Source organism: Gadus morhua, chromosome 9 (genome assembly GCF_902167405.1).
Source record: "Gadus morhua chromosome 9, gadMor3.0, whole genome shotgun sequence".
NCBI lineage: Eukaryota > Metazoa > Chordata > Actinopteri > Gadiformes > Gadidae > Gadus > Gadus morhua.
In genome coordinates this window covers 13017199-13037163 of record NC_044056.1, presented here as the reverse complement: position 1 = coordinate 13037163, position 19965 = coordinate 13017199, and the positions used below count along the sequence as shown (strand labels likewise).

Genomic DNA, 19965 nt, shown 5'->3' with positions numbered 1-19965 from the left:
GACGTTGTGCAGGTTCTCCGGGTCTTTCCTCTTCACGATGTCCAGGATCTTCAGCTCCACCAGCGCCTGGTGGTGGAACCTAGAGGTCAAAGGTCAGAGTTCAGAGGTCAGATCTGAAGCTCTGGTCTGGTGGTCAACCTCTTTATGGATTGCTACCTCCTTCTTTCTTTGACCTCCTGCTAGACGGTCTGGAATAGAGTGTCTGGACTAGAGGGTCTGGATTAGAGGGTCTGGACTAGAGGGTCTGGACTAGAGGGTCTGGACTAGAGATTCTGGACTAGAGGGACCGGACTAGAGGGACTGGAGTAGAGAGCCTGGACTAGAGGAACTAGAGGGTCTGGACAAGAGGAACTAGAGCAGGGGTGCCCAACCTTTTTTGACCCAAGATCTACTTTTCAAGTAGCAAACCTCCCGAGATCTACCAGCCTAGTGTCAACATTGCAAACCTACCTTCAGGGTGAAAATGGTAGGTCTTAGCTCGTTTCCCCTCAGCCATGCCAACGTTAAGGAGTGCGTAACTACTGTTGACGGCTTTCAACTGCTGTTGACAGCGCATGCGCTACCGCGCGTATATGTCCCGCGCAAATTTTATTTTATTTTTTTTTCTTCTTCACCCCTCACGGTCGACTTGGGATCTGTCGGCGGTCTACTGGTAGACCGCGATCGACTGGTTGGGCACCCCTGAACTAGAGGGTCTGGACTAGAGGGTCTGGACTAGAGGGTATGGACTAGAGGGACTGGACTAGAGTGTCTGGACTACATGGTCGTGACTAGAAGGGGTCATCTGCCCAAAGTTCTGGAACAGTCTGTCCTTCCATGCTAGCTCTGCTCCTCCTATGCTAGCTCTGCTCCTCCCTTCTAACCCTAATCAGCTGTTCTGTACTGAACTCTTATCTACTATGCTCTACTCTACTGTACTGTACTGTCCTCTACTCAACTGTTCTCCACTCTACTCTACTCTACTATACTCTACTCTACTTTACTGTACCTCTTCTTGTTGCGGATCATCTTGATGGCCACCATCTCGTTGGTCTTGTGGTCCAGACACTTCAGCACCTGGCCGAAGGAGCCCTTCCCGATCACCTCCAGCACCTCGAAGCGGAAGGCGATGTGGTCGTGGAGCACCTGGAACACCGGGGCCACCGCTCTTTATTAACACGGCTCTTTATTACCCCGGTTCTTTATCAACGGTTCTGTATCAACGGTTCTTTATTAATGGTTCTTTATTAACGGTTCAGTATCAATGGTTCTTTATCGACACAGCTCTTTATCAACACCGTTATTTGTCCAACCGTTGTAGTGCGTTGCTGGTATATAGCTCCCATGATCTTGGCTAGCATGTCATGTTAGCATGTTTTAGCACCCTAGATGAATGTAACCATATGTAGCTCCCATGAGCTCAACGTGTTATATTAGCATGTAGCATGACTAGCGCGTCCGCATAGCTTGTTCTCCTACCCGTATGTAGCTCCCGTGCTCGTCGTCGAAGCCTGAGTTGTGGGGAGCGCCCAGCGTGGCCTCGATCTTCTGGGAGCCCAGACCCATGAACCAGACCTCCGCGTGGTCCGAGATCTCCTCCTGCTCAAACTCTGACAGACGCTCATGGAAGTGCTTCAGAGCATCTGGGGAGGGCAGGAGGAGTGAGGAGGGAGGAGAAGAGAGAGGAGGGGAGAGGAGAGAGGGGAGAGGAGAGAAGAGGAGAGGAGAGAGGATAGAGGAGAAGAGAGAGGAGGGAAGAGAGAGGAGAAGAGAGAGGAAAGAGGAGAGGAGAGAGGAGGAAAGAGAGGAGAGGAGGGAGGAGGAGAGAGGAGAGGAGTGAGGAGAGAGGAGAGGAGGGAGGAGGAGAGAGGAGAGGAAAGGAGAAAGGAGAGGATAGGAGAGGAGATAGGAGAGGATAGGAGCGGAGAGAGGAGAAAGAAGGAGAGGAGAGAGGAGAGGAGGAAAAAGGAGAGGAGTGAGGAGAGAGAGAGGAGGGTAGAGGAGATAGGAGAGGAGAGAGGAGAAGAAGGAGAGGAGAGAGGAGAGAGGGAGGAGAGAGGAGGAGAAAGGAGAGGAGGGAGGGAGGAGAGAGGAGAGGTGAGGACAGAGGAGAGAGGGGGAGAAAGGAGAGGAGAGAGGAGAGAGAAGAGAGGAGGAGAGGAGAGAGGAAGAGAAAGGAGAGGAGAGAGAGAAGGAAGAGTGAGGAGAGAAGAGGGAGGAGGGAGGAGACAGAAGGCAAAAGAAGAGGAGAGAAGGAGGAGGAGGTAGAAGAGAGGAGGCAAAAGGAAGAGGAAGAGGAGAGAGGAGAGAGGGAGAGTCAGACCTCTTCCCATTCAGACCAGTGAATCAAGGTTCTGCAGGACTGAGGGTGGGGGGAGATAGGAGAGAAAGGGGAGAGGGGGTACCTGAGGGAGAGAGGGGAGAGGGGGGGGTTACCTGTGGGAGAAAGGGGGAGTCTCTGTCCCTCGAAGGCTTTCTCCTTCTCCTGCTTGTTGCCGGGGGTACGGGGGGCCTGGGGGCTGGACAGGGTCTCCCTGGGACCCCCAAGCCGCCCACCCAACAGGGCGGGCTTCGGCCTCTCCCCCTGTCCAATCAACACGCAGAACATCAGCTCAGGCCACTCCCCCTCAGGTGCGTATGAATGAGTGAGTGAGTGAGTGAGTGAGTGAGTGAGTGAGTGAGTGAGTGAGTGAGTGAGTGAGTGAGTGAGTGAGTGAGTGAGTGAGTGAGTGAGTGAGTGAGTGAGCGAGTGAGTGAGTGAGTGAGCGAGCGAGCGAGCGAGTGAGTGAGTGAGCGAGTGAGTGAGTGAGTGAGCGAGTGAGTGAGTGAGTGTGTGTGTCCCACCTGGTGTTTGTGGTAGCTGTTGTGCGTGCTGGGTATGTGGGGCAGGATGGAGTCCTGGAGGTGGGGGTGGTGGAGGTGTTTGGAGTTGCTGACCACCACCTGCACCAGGGGCGGCTCCAGATGGGACCGGCCGCCCACGGACGGAGCAAACTTCTGGAGGGGGAGAGAGAGAGATACAGAGAGTCTGTCTGTGTGTGTCTTTATATCTTTATATAAAATACTACTAAGATAATACTGAATATAAAGATAATACTACTACATGGAAACGAACACACACACGGACACACACACAGACACACACACACACACACTCACGCACACGTGCACACACCGCAGCGACACTCGCCCTTAAACATAACAGCTCCACCATCGACACACGCGCAGGTAAGAACACACAAGCACGCGCACACACCGCAGCGACAGTCGCCCTGAAACATAACGGCTCCGCCATCGACACGCGAGCCCAGGTAAGAACACACACGCACACACCGCAGCGACACACTCGCCCAGGTAAGACGTTCTGTCTATAGACTGTACAAATTGCGATAAAAGAAGGGAAGAGACAATTTCTCAGCTCCACAAGCAACGGCAGGTCGTTCATTTTGTCATGTAAAAAACTTAAAATTCAAACATCGCGCCGACCGGCATATCAGCACACAAGTGACGTCATCTTAAAGAGACATTGTCCCTATAACGCAATCAAAACATGTCAATAACACAGTATGGGGAATTTTGTCTATAGAGCACCCCAAGACTACTCTTTGTTGCTCAAATGTAATATTACTCGCCTCCTTGAGCCTAGTGAAATGTCATGCGATATTGATATCCCCCTTCCACCCTGCAGCCTGTTTTAGTTTTTTATTTTCTTACGTTTTGTGTGTATGCTATGTGTGACTGTAGGCTACTGCTGCCTGTCTTGGCCATGACGCTGGAAGAGATGTTTAATTTCAATGATGATTATTTTTTTCAACTAACCAATAGTAGTTGCCTTGCAATTGCATTTGAAAATGTCAATGCACTTTTCAGTCCTGAATAACAGTAAAAATTATTTTATAATTTTTTTCCCGCCCACGGATGCTCTGGCATCTACGGATACAAATACTTTTGCTACACATTTACCACCTAGACATGTTGCAAAACTACCTGCAAAAAAAACTCACAGCTGAGACTTGCAAGAGCAGATTCGAGCAGTTGTAACGATGGACTTGTGCTCGCTCATTAAAATGCTGAATCAACATAGCGTTCTTTATCATTTTATTTGTGAGGAAATTGTTCACAGATGTGAAACTTCTGATGCATTAGTTCAAATTTGGGTTTACGAATGCACACATTTTGGGCATGTTCTCAGATTATGAAACACGGGTGTGTGAATGTGTTTTGCACCAACTGCGCTGCAATGATTGTAGCAAAAGGATTTGTGCACCTGTAACACAGATTTGCGTATACTCGTAGACCCTATTTTGTGTTTACAATGGTAAAAAAATATTTACGACCTCAAATGTACTGTTAAACATTTGTGACTTTAGAGTACACATGCAAAATAAATATGACTTCAAATTTACTGTGACTTTAGTGTACGCATTCAAATTCTGCAGTTACAGGTGCTAAAGACTTTTGCTACAATAATACCTTCATACAATAATACCTTCATAGTCTGTCTGTCTGTCTGTCTGTGTGGGCGTAGAGTGTAAGGCTGAGTCACATTGTGTTATTCTTGTGCCCCTCATATTTTGGTAAACAACTTTTGGATCATATTTAATCATCACGTCTCATCTTTCATTTGATTTTAGCGCTTTAAAAATACTTTGCGCAATATAAATAATGTAGAAACCTTTAGGTTTGTCGTTTGACGAACCATACACTCTAAATTAAAGACAATATATATATTAATCTTTCTTAAAACATTTTTTTTTCCATATTTAATTTGTAGTACTGTTCCTGTTCTATGGATTTAATAGCATCATCATTATCATCATCATCTGCATGTTTTCTATACATTGCTTTGACCTATTTATGTTTAATGTGAATATTCTCCACAGTGTTAATTACAGTTTCCATTTGGTGGAGAACTTTAATTTACTTATTTTTGTTTATTGTATTTACGCTCTTATTTTGAAACACGGTTAGTGTACTTGGGGCTCTCACCCTGGTGAGGGGCTGGACCCCCCAAACTCGGCCCCTCCATGGGGAGCCTGTGGGGGGGGGGAGGGAAGACCTACATTAGCTGGACTGATGGAGCGAGATACAGTGAGAGCCCATTCAGCTAATTCAGGATCCTCTAGTCAACATTAACTTTTAGTTCCCTATCCTCTAGTGATCACTAACCTTTAGTTCACTGTCCTCTAGTCAACACTAACCTTTAGTTCACTGTCCTCTAGTGAACCCTAACCTTTAGTTCACTGTCCTCTAGTCAACACTAACCTTTAGTTCACTGTCCTCTAGTCAACACTAACCTTTAGTTCACTATCCTCTAGTGAACACTAACCTCTAGTTCACTATCCTCTAGTGAACACTAACTTTTAGTTTACTATCCTCTAGTGAACACACCAACTTTTAGTTCACTATCCTCTAGTGAACACTAACCTTTAGTTCACTATCCTCGTCAACATTAACATTTAGTTCATTATCCTAGTGAACACTAATCTTTAGTTCACTGTCCTCTAGTCAACACCACTAACCTTTAGTTCACTATAGTTCTAGTCAACACTAACCTTTAGTTCACTATCCTTTAGTCAACATTAACATTTAGTTCACTATCCTAATGAACACTAGCCTGTAGTTCACTATACTAGAGAACACTCACCTTTAGTCCACTATCATCTAGTCAACACTAACCTTTCGTTCACTATCCTAGTCAGGACCGCATCATAGTGTGTGTGTGTGTGTGTGTGTGTGTGTGTGTGTGTGTGTGTGTGTGTGTGTGTGTGTGTGTGTGTGTGTGTGTGTGTGTGTGTGTGTGTGTGTGTGTGTGTGTGTGTGTGTGTGTGTGTGTGTGTGTGTAAAGGACCAAGAAGGTCAAAAAGGGTCAACAGTCAGAAGTCACCGCTGGTGAACAACAACCCACCTCTGACGTCACGCGTTCTGCGGAACTCCAGAACATTAACGACGAACACCGTGACGTAAGAAGAGCACTGAGGACCTCCTCTCTAAGAACTGCTTTACACTAAGGGGCTGTCATCATACCACTAAGGACCGCTTTACACTAAGGGCTCTCATCATACTACTAAGGACCGCTTTACACTAAGGGCTGTCAACATACTACTAAGGACCGCATTATGCCACTAAGGACCGCCTCGTTTTACATTAAGGGCTGCCTCATACCACTAAGGGCCGCCTTGCTTTCCATTAGGACTGTCATCATACCACTGAGGAGGACCGCTTTACATTAAGGGCTGTCATCACAACACTGAGGACCACTTTACACTAAGGGCTGTCATCATAACACTGAAGATTGCTTTAAACTAAGGGCTTTCATCACAACACTGAGGACCGCTTTGCACTAAGGGCTGTCATCACAACACTGAGGACCGCCTCGCTTTACACTAAGGGCTGTCACAACAACACTGAGGACTGGTTTACACTAAGGGCTGTCATCATACCACTTTACACTAAGGGCTGTCATCATAACACTGATGACCGCTTTACAATAAGGGCTGTCATCATAACACTGAGGACAACTTTACACTAAGGGCTTTCATCATAACACTGAGGACAACTTTACACTAAGGGCTTTCATCATAACACTGAGGACAACTTTACACTAAGGGCTGTCATCATAACACTGAGGACCGCTTTACACTAAGGGCTGTCATCATAACACTGAGGACAACTTTACACTAAGGGCTGTCATCATAACACTGAGGACCGCTTTGCACTAAGCGCTGTCATCACAACACTGATGACCGCTTTGCACTAAGGGCTGTCATCATAACACTGAGGAGAACTTTACACTAAGGGCTGTCTTCATACCACTGAGGACCGCTTTACACTAAGGGCTGTCATCATAACACTGAGGAGAACTTTACACTAAGGGCTGTCATCATAACTCTGAGGACCGCTTTACACTAAGGGCTGCATCATACCCATAAGGACCGCTTTACACTAAGGGCTGCATCAGAACACTAAGGACCGCTTTACACTCAGGGTTGTCATCATAACACTGAGGACCGCTTTACACTAAGGGCTGTCATCATTTACACTGAGGGCTGCATCAGAACACTAAGGACCGCTTCACACTAAGGGCTGTCATCATAATACTGAGGACCGCTTTACACTCAGGGTTGTCATCGTAACACTGAGGACCGCTTTACACTAAGGGCTGTCATCATTTACACTGAGGGCTGCATCAGAACACTAAGGACCGCTTCACACTAAGGGCTGTCATCATAACACTGAGGACCGCTTTACACTCAGGGTTGTCATCATACAGATACCCGATTGTTACGCATTCCCGCAGCAGCCTGAGGCGGCAGCAGACCTCCATGTGGACACATGTGGGTCCATGTAGGGTCTGAGGGTCTTGGGACCACCAACACAAATAGACAGCAGGACGAGTCCGAGCAACACTCTTAAATCACTTAAAGAGCTGGGAGAATTTTAAACCGCACTATTCTTACATCCTGATGAGAAAATACTGATGTTAAGAAACTAATGTTAAGATAATAATATTAAACAATGATGCATCAATATGACTGTTAAGTATCAATGTTACTAGAACTAAGCAGGCCTACTAGCTTAGAAGCCATATTCTACAGTAGTATAATACTACTGTCATACTAGCCTACTAATGTTCAAATAATAACGATATAATATTAATGTCAAACAATAATGTTCAAATATGAATGTTAAGGATAGTTTGAAAGCCATATTCTTTTTAAAATGACACAGATGTTATAGAGCATCGTTGGACAAATGACACGCATAAGTTTGGATTAATTGAATGAAATAAACTTTATAGTGTCCAGCAGATCCACACCGATGGTAACTAGATGTCCGGTGTCTCCATTACAGGTCAACCACTGATCGTCGCTCCTCACCTTGTTGTTGATTTCTGGCAGCATGCCGTCAGACTCGGTCTTAACGAGGACTCAGCAGTTCCCACGGTAGTCCACGGTAGTCCAGGCACGGAGAAAAGATACGAGATCCAAACTAAGGTCAAGCGGTGTATCCCCACATGTCCAACAGTCCTCCGAGCCGCTGACTGAGGTGTTATGCCGCTGAGAGAGGAGCTGACAGTGAGCTGGGCGCTAAACGTGCCGCCCCCATACTCCGCGGGACGGGGATCAACTCCTCCCGTCCTCAGAGGATCACTGAGAGTCGACATGACGCATTGCTGAGGTCTCAGATAGGGAGGACCACCTGTTGAGCCTTGATATAGACCTGGACCCGGAGCGGTCTCTGTCTGGTCGAAGTACCGAGACCAAGTGGGAATTCAATAATCGAGACAATTCAAATTGTCTTGATTGGCGAACACAATGGAAAATGTACGCGTGACGCCAAGGTTCAAATCCCAGCTCACCGCGTCTTCTAATCGTTTACATCCCCATATCGACTGTTTGAATCTACATTTGTTACATCATGTTTCCAGCCATCATTTTAACCAAAATCGTTTTTATTAAATGGTATAAATAGCTATATTTTGACATATGATAGGTACTTGGTGTATTCTTCATGTGTTAAGCACACAGGCCAGATTAATTAATAAGTAGCCAGTTATCTCATAGGATCCTCGTTCTACTGTTACACAATTACATGACATCAGTTTCTTGCGGGCTTGGGTTTCCACGGTGAAGAATATGATGGAGTCAGCTGATTATCAAACCTTGGGGTCACCCAAATAGTGAGATGAGAGAGGAGAGTAGAAAAAAGAGAGGACTGGAGAGGAGGTGAGGAGAGAAGAGAGGAGGGAAGAGAGAGGAGAGGAGAGGAGGTGAGGAGAGAGGAGGGGAGAGAGAGGAGAGGATAGGGTAGGGGAGAGAGGAGAGGAGATGAGGGGAGAGGATAGTAGAGAGAAGAGAGGAGGGGAGAAGAGAGCAGGAGAGGAGAGAACAAGGTGTGTTGTTGTCCCGGGAGTTTAACCTCTGTGCTGAACCATCAGCCTGAAGACCAGACACCCAAGGCAACACAACACCCGCATGGAGGAGCACGACACCAGATCTGTGTGTGTGTGTGTGTGTGTGTGTGTGTGTGTGTGTGTGTGTGTGTGTGTGTGTGTGTGTGTGTGTGTGTCTGTGTGTGTGTGTGAGTGTGGGTGTGTGTGGGTGTGTGTGTGTGTGTGTGTGTGTGTGTGAGTGTGTGTGTGTGTATGTGCGTGCGTGCGTGTCTGTGTGTGTTTGTGTGTGAGAGAGAGGGAGAGACAGAGTTTTTTGAGACACACACACACACACACACACACACACACACACACACACACACACACACACACACACACAAACACACTCGAATGCTCACACATGCAGACACTAAAATAGGTATAATCCTCATCCAGCACACATCCCTGACGACAGCCTAATACATAAAGTAGACGCCTCATTTCCGTTCTCCCCCTGTTAGTGTACAGCAGTCTTTCTCTCTATCTGTCTGTCTGTCTGTCTTCCGTCTGTTGCTCTGTTTCCATCATGCAGGTCAGTGGTCCTCCTGAAGGTGAAGTGCTGCGTCGTTTCCTCGGCTAAACTCGGAGACACCGGAGCTTTGGCGAAGCCCCCGTGTCTCTGGGGGAAGTGTTTCTATTCCTGGATCTGCGGTCCTATATTAAGACACTCCACCTACCCTAGACCAGAGGTTCTGCTGTAAGATGGTACAGTGGACCAGAAGTAGCAGGACTGCTGGGTCCCAGAATAGGTTGACCTTTAAATAGGGCTAGCGAGGCTGAGGAGCCGTTACTGACGCAGTGGAAAACACTCCTAGATGGAGGAGAGGTTGTCCTGGTTACCCTGATGTTCCACACATCCCTAGCAACCCAACATTTTTGTCATCAAAAGACAATCTATCCCACGCTGGTTACAGAGAACACAGAGACAGGAACCTCAGAAACCGGACATCCCAGACTGATGGTGTGTGTGTGTGTGTGTGTGTGTGTGTGTGTGTGTGTGTGTGTGTGTGTGTGTGTGTGTGTGTGTGTGTGTGTGTGTGTGTGTGTGTGTGTGTGTGTGTGTGTGTGTGTGTGTGTGTGTCTGTGTCTGTGTATTTGTGTTTGTGTGTGTGTCTCCACCTCCACATCCTTCTAAAATGGCTCTATTGGACAGCCTAGTTTAGCATATCTAAATCCCGAGTTTAGAGAACTCAAAATTCTACTCTGACGCCAACCATTATGGGATTAGTTCAAATACATTGACCTGGTTACCATTACCTGTCTGCAGTGGCGGCTGGTGATCAAAATTGTTGGTGGGGCACAGCAATAGAAAGGGTGTCTGGGCTTCGGGTCTATTAAATTTTGGGAATTTAATAGATTTGATTTCCTGTATTCTGGTGCATTTTGGGGATGGCCACTACCTATTTACCTACTATTCATTCAGACTCATAGCCTACATCCTGACTTGCAGGGCCTGGACAAGCTTCCACTGCATGTTACCTACTTTATGGCCACTCCACCAGCCATTGCTATTTGACCCATTGTTGTTATTCTGATATTGAGACAAATCATGATCACTGTCCTATAGCGTCCATTTTTTGTGAGTCTCAATGTCTACTTCAAATGCAGTTAGAAATATGGGACAGTTGCTTCATTTTGTTTTTTATGCTACATAAAACAAAATTAAGTTTTATGTAGCTCCTTTTAAGTATAACATTGCTTGGGGAGTCCAATTCCTCCACTGAAAAGGGTGGAAAGTGCTTACAACTCTTTGCTAGTTAGCGATCGATCTCTTCCATCTAATCTCTACATGTAGTTGTGTTGCGCGAATGCTGCAGAGGGAGGTAGCCTATTTGATTGATTCGCTGAATTTCCCAATCATGTGGTGATAGCAAAAAAGAAAGGCGATACCATTGGCCTGGGGCGCACACTGGTGCAATCCAAGGGTGAATTTTCTTGCGCCAATGAAAAGCTGTCTCTGCTTGATAGACAGCAAAAAGTTAGCGAGCTTACATTGACTTCAATGTGGCCGGCGCCCCTGACTTGGAGGAGGGCTTTATTTCAAATGACCAATAACTAGCCTAGCCCAAATCATTGACTTTCAGACCCTCTATCCTTAGTGTGACCCTCTATCCTCAGTGTGACCCTCTATCCTCAGTGTGACCCTCTATCCTCTATCCTCAGTGTGACCCTCTACCCTCTATCCTCAGTGTGACCCTCTAGTGTGACCCTCTATCCTCAGTGTGACCCTCTATCCTCAGTGTGACCCTCTATCCTCTATCCTCAGTGTGACCCTCTATCCTCAGTGTGACCCTCTAGTGTGACCCTCTATCCTCAGTGTGACCCTCTATCCTCAGTGTGACCCTCTATCCTCAGTGTGACCCTCTATCCTCAGTGTGAGCCTCTATCCTCAGTGTGACCCTCTAGTGTGACCCTCTATCCTCAGTATGACCCTCTATCCTCAGTGTGACCCTCTATCCTCAGTGTGACCCTCTATCCTCTATCCTCAGTGTGACCCTCTATCCTCAGTGTGACCCTCTAGTGTGATGCTCTATCCTCAATGTGACCCTCTATCCTCAGTGTGACCCTCTATCCTCAGTGTGACCCTCTATCCTCAGTGTGACCCTCTATCCTCTATCCTCAGTGTGACCCTCTATCCTCAGTGTGACCCTCTATCCACAGTGTGACCCTCTCTCCTCAGCGTGACCCGCTTTCCTAGGTGTGACCCTTTGAACTCAGTACTCTGTGATCATCTTTGCTCTCCTGTCTGTAAAGGCACAAAAATTCCACCCAAATATATTTATAAGCAACAGCATTCTTGTTCTTATGCAAGACTTCTCGTGTTCCCCGTTCAGCGCTGGCTACTGTTCAGCTACTGGGTGACTCACGTTCAGAGACATGTCTTACTGTCCGTCTGTCTGTCTGTCGGTTCCCCAGTCTGCGCTGGCTACTGTTTAGCTAGCGCCTCGCGCTGGGATACATTGGAACACAGTCACTGATTAACTGTCTCTTCAACAGCTGCAGGATATATCTACACCCCTGGGGCTGCTACCTGGCAACCTGCTACCTGGCAACAGGGCCGTCCAGCGTGGGAAACCAGGAGGACTTTACTGGATACTTAAGAAAAGTTGAGTGGAGGCTGAGGGTACAAAGTCTCTCTGCTTAAAACAATGGTCAGCAACCATATCAGCCCCGTGAAAGACAGCTGGTCTGGGGCTAGCAGCACGAGCTCATCCCCTGCTGCTCACAGGAGTAACACTAGAACCACGCTGAGGAACACTAGAACCCCACAGAGTAACACTAGAACCAAACAGAGGAACACTAGAACCACGCTGAGGAACACTAGAACCACGCTGAGGAAAACTAGAACCCAACAGAGGAACACTAGAACCCAACAGAGGAACAGAACCACGCTTAGGAACACTAGAACCCCACAGAGTAACACTAGAACCCAACAGAGGAACACTAGAACCACGCTGAGGAACACTAGAACCACGCTGAGGAACACTAGAACCACGCTGAGGAACACTAGAACCCAACAGAGGAACGCTAGAACCCACAGAGGAACACTTGAAACACACTGAGGAACACTAGAACACCTGAACCCCGCCGAGGAACAGTAGAACCCACAGAGGAACACTAGAACACTAGAATGACGCTGGGAACGCTAGAACCACAAAGAGGAACACTAGACCCCCACAGAGGAACACTAGTACCCCACTGAGGAACACTAGAACCACGCTGAGGAACACTATAACCCAACTGAGGAACACTAAAACCACGCTGAGGAACACTAGAACACTAGAACCATGCTGAGGAAAACTAGAACTCACAGAGGAACACTAGAACCACGCTGTTATCTCCTAATCCTTCTTTAACCTTAGGATATCTCCTAAACGTTCTTTAACCTTAGGCTATCTTCTAAACCTACCTTAACCTGAGGCTATCTCCTAAACGTTCTTTAACCTAAGGCTATCTCCTAAACCAACCTTAACCTGAGGCTATCTCCTAATCCTACCTTAACCTGAGGCCATCTCCTAATCCTACCTTAACCTGAGGCCATCTCCTAATCCTACTTTAACCTGAGGCTATCTCCTAATCCTACTTTAACCTTAGGCTTACCTTTATCAGCAGAGGGAACCGTCTGACTTTCTCCTTCCTGAACTTCTCCGGGACTTTCCTGGAGACATTTTTGCTGTGAGGAGATCAGTTAGTAAAGGGATGGTTTGAGAACAAACCATGGAATGTATGACCCTGTCAGAGATGGGCCCTCTACTGCCCCCTGGGGGCGCTCTACTGCCCCCTATGGGCCCTCTACTGACCCCTGGGGGCTCTCTACTGGCCCCTGCACTCTACTGACCCCTTGGGGACACAGGCGTTGACTGGCTTTAATTTTTGCGTGACTGAACATGAACAGGTTTTCCTTTGTCTGTTAGTAAAGGAGGAAGTACAGTCGATTGCCTAGACTACGCTTAGTGTAATACAATGAGAAATAAACCTTACCATTACAAAATAATGCAACAGAGTAAAGAATTTCAACTAAGTTATATTTAGGGCATTCAGCAGACACTTTTATCTAAAGCAACTTACAATAAGTACATTTGTTAGAAGAAGAGAAACAACAATATATCGCTGTCGGTACAGTAAGGATGTCCATAGAACCAAGTGGCGTACACTAGCAACCACTAGGTTAAACCATTTCCCAACAAAGATAGCTAGGATAAGATGCTACACAACTAAGTCCTATAACTAACTACGACATGCAATAAGTAGGAGGGCTGGGAAGGGCTGTGCGGGGTCCAGGTGAACTCTGAAGAGGTGCGAGTTTGGTTTTGGACCATTACTCACCTTTTGTCTGTGGACTTGCGCGACGCGCTCATGATGCTCAATAAAGTGACAATCCAGACATCAGCTCATCCTCATGTTCTCATGAACGTTAGAACATGATCACCAAGACGGACTGAACCCACGACTCTAGGCAGGCGCTGTCAGGTGTCCAAGGCGGAGTCTTGAGCTTAACCAAACAATGGTCGGTCTGCTGGACAAGCGTGTGTGTGTTTGTGTGTGTGTGTGTGTGTGTGTGTGTGTGTGTGTGTGTGTGTGTGTGTGTGTGTGTGTGTGTGTGTGTGTGTGTGTGTGTGTGTGTGTGTGTGCATGTGTGTTAGTGTTAGTTTTAGTCTGTCTCACCCGGTGTGTGTGTGTGTGTGTGTGTGTGTGTGTGTGTGTGTGTGTGTGTGTGTGTGTGTGTGTGTGTGTGTGTGTGTGTGTGTGTGTGTGTGTGTGTGTTAGTAGTGGAATCTAACAACCGAGCCGACCAATCATCGGCTCACATTCCACAAGAGCCATTGTGGTGTTCCCCTCAGTGTGTGAAGTCTCAAGGAGAGACAGTTCAGGAAGGCGTTGGAGCCAGGAGCCGGGAGCTTATCTCTCCATTCTGTGTTAGTGTACGGGTCACAGATTAGTGTGTGAAGGGCTGCCGCTCCCTGGAAGGGGATCCGGCTGTAAGAGATACAAACATGAATGTTTAATGGTGGTCTTGTGTCTGGATTGTGTAATGAAACCCAGACGATAAGCCCCCCCTGAAGCCCCTGCAGACCTGCCACTGCCTGTGGTCTGAAAGCCGACACCAGGCTCAAACTACCGCCCCCTAGTGGCCAGTCTGCCCACACCATGCCCAAATTACCGCCCCCTAGTGGCCAGCCTGCCCACGCCAGGGCCGACCAGGCAGTCGGGCCACAACATGGAGACCACAGAGTAACACTACATAGACACAGCTCCACTCTCCAAGGCTCTGGTTTCCATCCCCAATGTCCATGAGCAAGATGTCCGGACTTACAACCTAATCCTGAATCAGAAGAATCAGATCTGAATCCAACTCCCCATGGCGTTGTCTGATAATCAATATAACTCATTACAGGATAATCAGGTCCTATACATGGATATATATATCGCAATACGGTTATGAATTCAAAATATCATTCAAACGGATGAGGCGCCTGACATATTTTATTCTTGGTCGTGGTGTGATGGTGCCCCTACTCCACCCTGAGCCCTCTGGTTGGAGGAGCTATGTCCTGATGGAGACGGGAGGGTGGAGATCCTGTTGAAGTCAATGAATAAACTGTGACTGTTTCCTGCGTATGATGAGTTTTATTTCTGATAGCACCATTGGTCAGCCTCGACCCGTCAGCTCTCTCTCCACAGAGCAGCTCAGTGTCCGCTCTGAGGCCGGGGGCCCACGCAGCACCCCTGGCGTCGTCACAGAGGAACAGAAATGACTTTCTTACATGTCGTTGGTTATAGCTTCATTGTGTCGGCGTCAGTATCCAGTCAGAAACACTCCTATATACCTCGGGATATAACTAGGGTTTCTATTTATATTGGATCATGGATATGACTTGATTAAAATGATCGTTCGATCAGGAGATGTATTTGGTTAAAATGTAAATGTGGACCCAGGGTTATCACCCCAGCTTTGAAATTTAGCAAAATTTGAAAAAACATTAATCCAGAAAAATGAATGTCATCATCTCGTTTAAATTTAGCTGTGGGTTGAAGAGGAGAGGAGAGGAGAGGAGAGGAGAGGAAAGAGGAGAGGAGAGAGAGGAGAAGAGACAAGAGGAGAGGGGAAGAGAGAAGAGAACAGGAGAGAGGAGAGGAGGAGAGGAAGAGAGAGGAGAGGAGAGAGTAGAAGAGAGGAGAGAGTAGAAGAGTAGGAGACCAAAAGAGGAGGAAAGATGTCAAGAATAGATCTATTTCTGAGATCAGATGAAGTCAGAACATCCCTGGGCTGACCTCCATGTCCTCGCTGTCCATGACCTGGCCACCAGGTATTTAAAGTCCTGCTAATGGTTCTTTGGTCAGAAAATATTCACATTGCGAACAATCGAATGTGAGGGGCTCCGCATGTGACGAGGGGCCGTCGGGGTCCATGGAGGGGGCGAGGGGAGGGGGGGAGGGGGCGAGGGGGCGAGGGGAGGGGGGGAGGCGAAGGGGCCGGGGAATGAGTGGGGGGGACCGGGGTCCTGTGGGGTCCAGGGTGGTCCAGGGTGATCCCCAGACGGAGACAAGAGGGCTGGGTGTGCCGGGTCCAGGGGTGTCAGGGGTGTCCAGGGTGGTCCTGGGGGGGTCCTTTGGGGTCCAGGGTGGTCCAGGGTGGGCCCAGGTGGTCCAGGGTGGTCCAGGGGGTCCCCAGACGGAGACAGGAGGGCTGGGTCTGCGGGGGGCTCTTCAGCCCAGGTTCCTGTGGTGGGGCTTCTCGTAGCCTACTGCGTTGTTGGTGTCACTTCCTGCCAGAAAGAGAGACAGCTCTTTACTCTCTCCAGGTCAGGAGAGGATCCTGGGACAGGATGAGGAGGGTTCAGTACCTCACCTACCGTAGTAATCCTTGTAGTCCTTGAAGTATTTGTGTCTCAGGTTTCGTCCGTCTGCAATAAAGAAGACGGCCGTTAAGGTCAGACCAACGCAGACACGGACCAGGTCCTGTGGCCTCACACAGACCCCCTGGTGGGACTGGGGCGGACCCCTAGGACAGGGTCTTCAAGCGGACCCCTAGGACAGGGTATACAAGCAGACCCCTAGGACAGGGTCTCCAGCTCTGGGGACCCCTAGGACAGGGTCTCCAGCTCTGGGGACCCCTAGGACAGGTCTCCAGCTCTGGGGACCCCTAGGACAGCTCTCCAGCTCTAGGGACCCCCAGGACAGCTCTCCAGGCTGCTACCTGAGTTCCCGCGCTGCCTGATGCACTGGCCCCGGTTGGGGACGCCGGCCGCTGGGTTCCCGGGGCTGATGATGTGGCACTCGTACCCCGTGGGGCAGTGGAGCGGCTCGTCCCCGTCCTCCGTGGTGCTGCACGCCTCGGCTGGGGGCGGAGGAGAGCTACGTCACCACACTGGTCTCCTCATACAGGAGAGCTACGTCACCACACTGGTCTCCTCATACAGGAGAGCTACGTCACCACACTGGTCTCCTCATACAGGAGAGCTACGTCATCACCCTGGTCTCCTAATACAGGAGAGCTACGTCACCACACTGGTCTCCTCATACAGGAGAGCTACGTCACCACACTGGTCTCCTCATACAGTGTTGAGCTATGAAACTAGCACATTGAGCTAACAAGCTAGCATTATGGGCTTACTCATTAGCTCGCTGAGCTAACCAGTGAATATATTGAGCTAACCAGTTAGCATGCTGTGGTAACCTGTTAGAATATTGAGTTAACTGACTAGCAGGCTGAGCTATCCAGCCAGCATGCAAAGCTAAATCATTAGCAGGCTAAGGGAACACGTGAGCATGCTGAGGTAACCTGTTAGCATGCTACGCTAACCTGTTAGCATGCTGAGGTAACCTGTCAGCATGTTGCAGCAACCTGTCAGCATACTGAACTAACCAGTCGGAATGCTGAGGTAACCTGTTAGCATGCTGAGCTAACCCGCTGGCATGCTGCGGTAAGCTGTTAGCATGCTAAGCTTACCTGTCAGCATGCTGAGGTCAGCTGTTAGCATGCTGAGGTAACCTGTCAGCATGCTGAGGAAAGCTGTTAGCATTTTGAGGTAACCTGTCAGCATGCTAAGCTAACCTGTCAGCATGCTGAGCTAACCTTCTAGCAGGCCGATGCTTCAGGCCGGTGTGACGATGTGTCTGGTGGTGAGTGATGCTCACCCTGCAGTGCCTCCTCTGGCCCGTCAAGCAGCCATCCGTTTCCCCCCAGCCACCGCGGCTTGGGCTGCACCAGCCAGTCTAGAACTGACACACACACACACACACACACACACACACACACACACACACACACACACACACACACACACACACACACACACACACACACACACACACACACACACACACACACACAAAAAAATGTGTTGCGCGAATGCTGCAGAGGGAGGTAGCCTATTTGATTGATTCGCTGAATTTCCCAATCATGTGGTGATAGCAAAAAAGAAAGGCGATACCATTGGCCTGGGGCGCACACTGGTGCAATCCAAGGGTGAATTTTCTTGCGCCAATGAAAAGCTGTCTCTGCTTGATAGACAGCAAAAAGTTAGCGAGCTTACATTGACTTCAATGTGGCCGGCGCCCCTGACTTGGAGGAGGGCTTTATTTCAAATGACCAATAACTAGCCTAGCCCAAATCATTGACTTTCAGACCCTCTATCCTTAGTGTGACCCTCTATCCTCAGTGTGACCCTCTATCCTCAGTGTGACCCTCTATCCTCTATCCTCAGTGTGACCCTCTACCCTCTATCCTCAGTGTGACCCTCTAGTGTGACCCTCTATCCTCAGTGTGACCCTCTATCCTCAGTGTGACCCTCTATCCTCTATCCTCAGTGTGACCCTCTATCCTCAGTGTGACCCTCTAGTGTGACCCTCTATCCTCAGTGTGACCCTCTATCCTCAGTGTGACCCTCTATCCTCAGTGTGACCCTCTATCCTCAGTGTGAGCCTCTATCCTCAGTGTGACCCTCTAGTGTGACCCTCTATCCTCAGTATGACCCTCTATCCTCAGTGTGACCCTCTATCCTCAGTGTGACCCTCTATCCTCTATCCTCAGTGTGACCCTCTATCCTCAGTGTGACCCTCTAGTGTGATGCTCTATCCTCAATGTGACCCTCTATCCTCAGTGTGACCCTCTATCCTCAGTGTGACCCTCTATCCTCAGTGTGACCCTCTATCCTCTATCCTCAGTGTGACCCTCTATCCTCAGTGTGACCCTCTATCCACAGTGTGACCCTCTCTCCTCAGCGTGACCCGCTTTCCTAGGTGTGACCCTTTGAACTCAGTACTCTGTGATCATCTTTGCTCTCCTGTCTGTAAAGGCACAAAAATTCCACCCAAATATATTTATAAGCAACAGCATTCTTGTTCTTATGCAAGACTTCTCGTGTTCCCCGTTCAGCGCTGGCTACTGTTCAGCTACTGGGTGACTCACGTTCAGAGACATGTCTTACTGTCCGTCTGTCTGTCTGTCGGTTCCCCAGTCTGCGCTGGCTACTGTTTAGCTAGCGCCTCGCGCTGGGATACATTGGAACACAGTCACTGATTAACTGTCTCTTCAACAGCTGCAGGATATATCTACACCCCTGGGGCTGCTACCTGGCAACCTGCTACCTGGCAACAGGGCCGTCCAGCGTGGGAAACCAGGAGGACTTTACTGGATACTTAAGAAAAGTTGAGTGGAGGCTGAGGGTACAAAGTCTCTCTGCTTAAAACAATGGTCAGCAACCATATCAGCCCCGTGAAAGACAGCTGGTCTGGGGCTAGCAGCACGAGCTCATCCCCTGCTGCTCACAGGAGTAACACTAGAACCACGCTGAGGAACACTAGAACCCCACAGAGTAACACTAGAACCAAACAGAGGAACACTAGAACCACGCTGAGGAACACTAGAACCACGCTGAGGAAAACTAGAACCCAACAGAGGAACACTAGAACCCAACAGAGGAACAGAACCACGCTTAGGAACACTAGAACCCCACAGAGTAACACTAGAACCCAACAGAGGAACACTAGAACCACGCTGAGGAACACTAGAACCACGCTGAGGAACACTAGAACCACGCTGAGGAACACTAGAACCCAACAGAGGAACGCTAGAACCCACAGAGGAACACTTGAAACACACTGAGGAACACTAGAACACCTGAACCCCGCCGAGGAACAGTAGAACCCACAGAGGAACACTAGAACACTAGAATGACGCTGGGAACGCTAGAACCACAAAGAGGAACACTAGACCCCCACAGAGGAACACTAGTACCCCACTGAGGAACACTAGAACCACGCTGAGGAACACTATAACCCAACTGAGGAACACTAAAACCACGCTGAGGAACACTAGAACACTAGAACCATGCTGAGGAAAACTAGAACTCACAGAGGAACACTAGAACCACGCTGTTATCTCCTAATCCTTCTTTAACCTTAGGATATCTCCTAAACGTTCTTTAACCTTAGGCTATCTTCTAAACCTACCTTAACCTGAGGCTATCTCCTAAACGTTCTTTAACCTAAGGCTATCTCCTAAACCAACCTTAACCTGAGGCTATCTCCTAATCCTACCTTAACCT

The 19965-nt window shown here is 48.5% G+C and overlaps 2 protein-coding genes across 3 annotated transcripts in view; both read right to left on the bottom strand.

Moving 5' to 3' along the window:
• The window catches only part of dyrk4 (dual-specificity tyrosine-(Y)-phosphorylation regulated kinase 4), a 21499-nt gene extending 7541 nt beyond the window's left edge, over positions 1 to 13958 (bottom strand). Inside the window, exons 1-7 of one of the 2 annotated variants that reach the window (XM_030367291.1) lie at positions 13742 to 13958; positions 13016 to 13088; positions 2824 to 2976; positions 2416 to 2563; positions 1459 to 1622; positions 989 to 1125; positions 1 to 79 (exon numbers count right to left, since the gene is read on the bottom strand). The exon at positions 1 to 79 is cut by the window's left edge and continues 62 nt beyond it. In XM_030367291.1, the coding sequence (XP_030223151.1) occupies positions 1 to 79; positions 989 to 1125; positions 1459 to 1622; positions 2416 to 2563; positions 2824 to 2976; positions 13016 to 13088; positions 13742 to 13773 (786 nt within the window). In that variant the 5' untranslated portion in view covers positions 13774 to 13958. Of the gene's footprint in view, positions 80 to 988; positions 1126 to 1458; positions 1623 to 2415; positions 2564 to 2823; positions 2977 to 7859; positions 8315 to 13015; positions 13089 to 13741 lie in introns of those variants that run through there. The other variant, XM_030367292.1, reaches the window with a different exon arrangement.
• A 923-nt stretch (positions 13959 to 14881) lies between these two features.
• On the bottom strand, positions 14882 to 18839 carry LOC115550792 (WAP four-disulfide core domain protein 1-like). Its single transcript, XM_030366094.1, has 5 exons — positions 18805 to 18839; positions 17555 to 17694; positions 16614 to 16754; positions 16270 to 16320; positions 14882 to 16182 (listed from the first exon to the last, which is right to left on the bottom strand). The coding sequence occupies exons 1-5, from the start codon at positions 18837 to 18839 to the stop codon at positions 16124 to 16126; spliced, it is 426 nt and encodes a 141-aa protein (XP_030221954.1). The 3' UTR covers positions 14882 to 16123.
• Between the last annotated feature and the right edge of the window lie 1126 nt (positions 18840 to 19965).